Raw genomic sequence first — 4,882 nt, forward strand, 5'->3', positions numbered from 1 at the left:
ATCAGGAATACGTAAACTACAATTTCTCCAAATTTCAATCAAATCTACCCGGACCCATTTTTCACATGCTTTGTGCGGGGTCTTTTTGAAATCATCATAATAGCTTTCAAAAATGTTGAAATTTTTATCATATATAATTTTAATACATATTTATAATATTACAAATTGTATATTTTAAAACTATAAACTATAGTGATTAGAAAATATTTTGAAAATTGCAATAGTAATCGTTTGATTAAGCTTTTTCAGTCTTTTAATATTATGAGTACCTTCGAATCGAAAAAAGTATCGCTCAATTTTTGCATTATCGAATCATTTTAGTGGACATATTAATATAATATCTAAAACAAAGTGATATATTTTATATCGTAAGAATGATGAAAGATAATAATTTATGAAGACTAATAATCATACCTTGTTGCACATAATATGGTTTATGATGCACCCAGAGAAATGATTTATTATATTCAAATAAATTGGTACATTAGAATACCATTTATTTGAATGCAATATACTTTTATTTGTGCAAACAAAATTTTTATTAGATTGCGGCTATGAGAGTTACTTGGTGCAACTAATTAATTTTATTTACGTATAGTTGTGCCATGTAAAGACATATTTTTTAGATATGAAATCTTAATAGACGAATATACGAACATATTCGAAAAAACATATTGATTAGAAATAGTAATGTAATTATCTATAACATATACTATGTGTTGATTATGACAACGCGAAGCGTTTTGTCATATCGTCTCTTTGTCTTCGTCTAAATAAATAATTTATTTTTATCACATTAGGGTATGTTTGGCTCAAATAAATTCTGATATTAGAATCAAATAAATGTTCTTCGGGTATAATAAAATTTTATTTGAATGATATCAATAATTTTCAAATTTTTCCTCGTTTTAGTTGGAATTGTGTGATCTTCAGTTTTACATAAATTGCAGAAAACAAAATCGGAATTAATCAAATTGGCGAAATCACGGCAGATATTCTCCCCTTATTAATTGCTTCGATCGGTGATCAATTACGATACAAGAAGGCTGTCGAAGCTCACAAAACTAATGTAAGTATAACGTTTCTCTTTAATAAATTATTGTAGCCGTTGTTTTTTTTTTCATCTGATAACGTTGAAAACGTTATGTATTTGTGATAATTCTCAAAAAAATCTCAACAAACATAGGTATCAACACTAGCCGGTATTCATATATCGTACTTTTCGGCGCCCATGACAGTTTTCTATTAATCACACGATATTTTTATCCGATGTACAGGTTTCAGTCGAAAACGATGTACAGATTTTAGTCAAAAATAATGCACAGACGACTTCTAATAAGGCTGAATGCACAATTGAAATTATCGATGCACATAAAAATATTGTGACGGATTATGAACTGCAACGCTTAAGTGCATTCTGTGATGAATCAAAAGTGCTCACTGAATCGGAATTGAAAAATCTATCCACTTCGATACAAAAGGATGAAAACCTCGAGAATCTTGATAATCAAGATGATAATAATGCTGAATGTCAGCAATAAATAACACAAGTGGGCTCGAAGAAGTTGTACAATTTCAATCATGTAAAAAAATCAAGCTCGACAGCATTGGATTCAGTTCGAGTTCATCTTCGACATCATCAAATCTTGAAATCAATACAACTTCGGGAATCATCAATGACAAACTAAAATCTAAACTGGTACAATATTAACCATCCATTATTTTTTCGTTATTTACTCAATTTTCTACTTTTTTTGCTTTCTCATAGAGGAATAAAGCTTTGTGAGTTAGAAATATTCAATATAGCTCACAAAGCTCACAAAGCTTCCTCTATGAGGAAGTCAAAATTTAAAAAATAACATGATGAGGGAGCAACGTGCAAATTTCCGATTTGCATCTTTTTTTAAATTTTGTGTGTAGTCTCTTTACCATTCGACTTTAAAAAACTGTAAGAGTTTTTACACAATATATATAATATAATATATATTATTGTGGCAATCTTAAACATAAAAGCACCGGATTAAAAGTTGCGATCGTTGAGAGTAAACTTGTACAATAAACTTGACGCTATTATTCTCTTCTGTAGAACTATGATATTAATTGAAAAATTAGTTATTCAGTATTTGCGTTCATTATAATTTACTTATGTTGATTTTTAAAGGAGTTAGAAGGTTTTTTAAGAGCGTGTAGTGATGGGCAAATTGCACTGAATACTTTCGAAAAGAATGGAAAACTCAACGAAGCCGTGCGTCGGAAACTAACAACCATAATCGTGGATCATTTGATGGTCGTTTATGGACAGGACTTAAAAAATTCGCATTTTAAGGCCGTGACAGAAGTAATCGTCGAAATATTTCCAACAGAACATGCAGTGCGTATGATTCCTATATCTGTCACGAATTCTTAAGCTCCATTGGCTCAGGAACTAAATGGTGTGTTGATTTTACGAAGCATACTATGTATCGCCACATATGGAAGGTGTTAAACAAAGTGTGTCAAAAGGAAAATTGCCTTACAAGCATAGAAACTTTAAGACTTCTATGAAGAAGAGAGGTGTAATGATTTCAAAATCTTCTTCCAAGCAAGTTTCCTCCAGCGATATAAATACGATTAAAAATTGTAAGTAATTCACATGTTATGAATTATACTCAAGCCTTACTTACCGCATTACTTAATGCATGTCTTTTACTTACATCTATATTCCGTTCGTATGTATAGAACAATTTGGGAATAGTATATCATTTTTCCAATACTAATTTATTGTAGTACTGCCCGAGCAACAGCTCCTTGAATCGCAAGTGTGGCTTAAGTCTTACACAGAACCGTGGACAGAAGTAGTGGAGCGCTGGAAGAAAACTGCACCAAATCGAATTATCCAGTTAACCAAGAGCAAAGATCTTTCGATAATCAATATTCTGACGGAATGGCCACTATTCAAACATCCATTAGGATACTCTTTGGTATGTATATAAAAAATAAATATGTATATAATAAAATGTTATTGTTTTTTAAATTTGTGTATTTAAAGTGACCCTTTCTTCACAGATTTCGATAGATTTCACAGTTTTGTTTCCGGAAGCAAGATTAAAGCTTCTGAACGGCTGGCCTAACTGTAGAAATAAGCTCATCGATATTATGAGAGAGCGTTCAAAAAAAGATGAGCACTCGATCGCATACCAAATTCTAAATACTCTTCCTTCAGCGATATCAGAAGGTAACTCACATAGCACGTAATATTGCAAAAATATTGCAATATACTAGAAATATTACGTATTGCAATATTACATAAAATATTGCAAAAATATTATTGATATATTACACCTTTATAAATAACATTGAAATATTACAGTTTTATTGTAATATTTCATATTTTTGATAACACATTATGCATAATTTCATAACATAAGTTATGTGATGGCTTATATACAGATGGCAAAGACGTTGTTGCAATGCACTTGTTACCAACGTTGCTATCACCAACGATGATCCGAGAAAAGGGTAAAAAATCGTGGAAACCAACAATAGCAGAAGCTCAAGAAACGTTTGCAGTATACACCAAGGTGGGCAACATTATCAACTAATAAACAATTATTTAAGTTTACTCTAATACTAACAGATAATTTCTTGTCTTTTAAGGATTCCATAAGCAAGCAAATCTTTCTAGAACAGAGAAAGAAGAAATACCACAAACTCATGCGGCCGATTCAACCGTGCGTGATCATCGTAGGAGAAACATTACAGACGGCAAAGGACTTCTACGTACTATTTGAAAACGTAGAGTACAAATTGCATAGCGTATTAGAGACAGTAGATACGTGTTTCAAGATCATACACGATATGAATCTAGTATATCCACCTGAAGCATACAATACATGGATGTTCATCCAGAGGTATTTTAACCAATATTAAAAGTGTATTTTTGCGCATTTAAAAATCGTTATGATTATTGCCAAGACGGTTATAATACCCCAGAAGCATTATTTTTACATATTCAAATTTATCACATCAACTTGACAAATTACACGTGTGGTCAGATTGGTTGCGAAAGAACGTTTCAACGATTCGACTCCTTTAAACGTCATGTAAGGAACATTCATTCTCAGCCACTGAATCCTTTGCCCGAAGTTTGTGTAAAACCGCCAGATGTAGAGCAGCCTTTAATTGATGTTGAGTTAGTTGAAAACATTGACTTACTTGAAGACCCCTTACCCTTACCACTAGAAAATGAACCGATTAACGATTTACCGATTATTAACGATCGATTTAAAAAAATAACATACAAATATTTGTCAAAATTGTATCTTGATAAAAGCCTGTCCCGTACAGTTATTCAAAGGATTATCGAAAGTACCTCCGAGTTACTATCTATCGTTGGGACCATGTTAGAAAATGATGTAACTGCAACCGATGATACTCAGAATAATCTTCGAGATATTGTCTCTTTTTTGAATAGTCCATTTTCCGATAATCTAACAGAGTTTAAAAGGATCTAATTGATGAAAAAAGCAGGATTTTATGTGGCCCCAAGAAAAATATTCATTCGCCAAAGAATCGATGACAAAGTTATCAACGGTACAATTGTGAGAGTGCCGGTTGAAGTCATCATAACGTTTGTGCCTTTACGGATATTATTCAAAGCTATTTTCAGTTCACCAAGACTTTTTGAAATCGCACATACGTATATGCACCAGCAGAATCATGATGATATAGTTGATATAGTATGATACAATTCACACCTCTTCTTGGAAAACTAAACAGCGTCAATTCTTTGCAGATAAATTCGTAATTCCTTTATATATTTACTATGATGAATTCGAGTGCAATAATCCAATCGGTTCTCATACTGGAATTCACAAAATAGGTGCGGTTTATGTAAGTCTTC

The 4,882-nt window shown here is 31.9% G+C and overlaps 1 protein-coding gene across 1 annotated transcript; it reads left to right on the forward strand.

Annotated features, from left to right (window-relative positions):
• Positions 1 to 2,471: 2,471 nt before the first annotated feature.
• On the forward strand, positions 2,472 to 4,493 carry LOC145962806 (uncharacterized). Its single transcript, XM_083084189.1, has 6 exons — positions 2,472 to 2,619; positions 2,767 to 2,960; positions 3,046 to 3,214; positions 3,430 to 3,560; positions 3,637 to 3,890; positions 4,313 to 4,493. The coding sequence occupies exons 1-6, from the start codon at positions 2,472 to 2,474 to the stop codon at positions 4,491 to 4,493; spliced, it is 1,077 nt and encodes a 358-aa protein (XP_082940315.1).
• Positions 4,494 to 4,882: the final 389 nt, after the last annotated feature.

The sequence above is a fragment of the Camponotus vicinus genome, unplaced genomic scaffold (assembly GCF_025532165.1).
Source record: "Camponotus vicinus isolate PSW18456_S1 unplaced genomic scaffold, iyCamVici1.0 SCAF_1, whole genome shotgun sequence".
Classification (NCBI taxonomy): Eukaryota; Metazoa; Arthropoda; class Insecta; order Hymenoptera; family Formicidae; genus Camponotus; species Camponotus vicinus.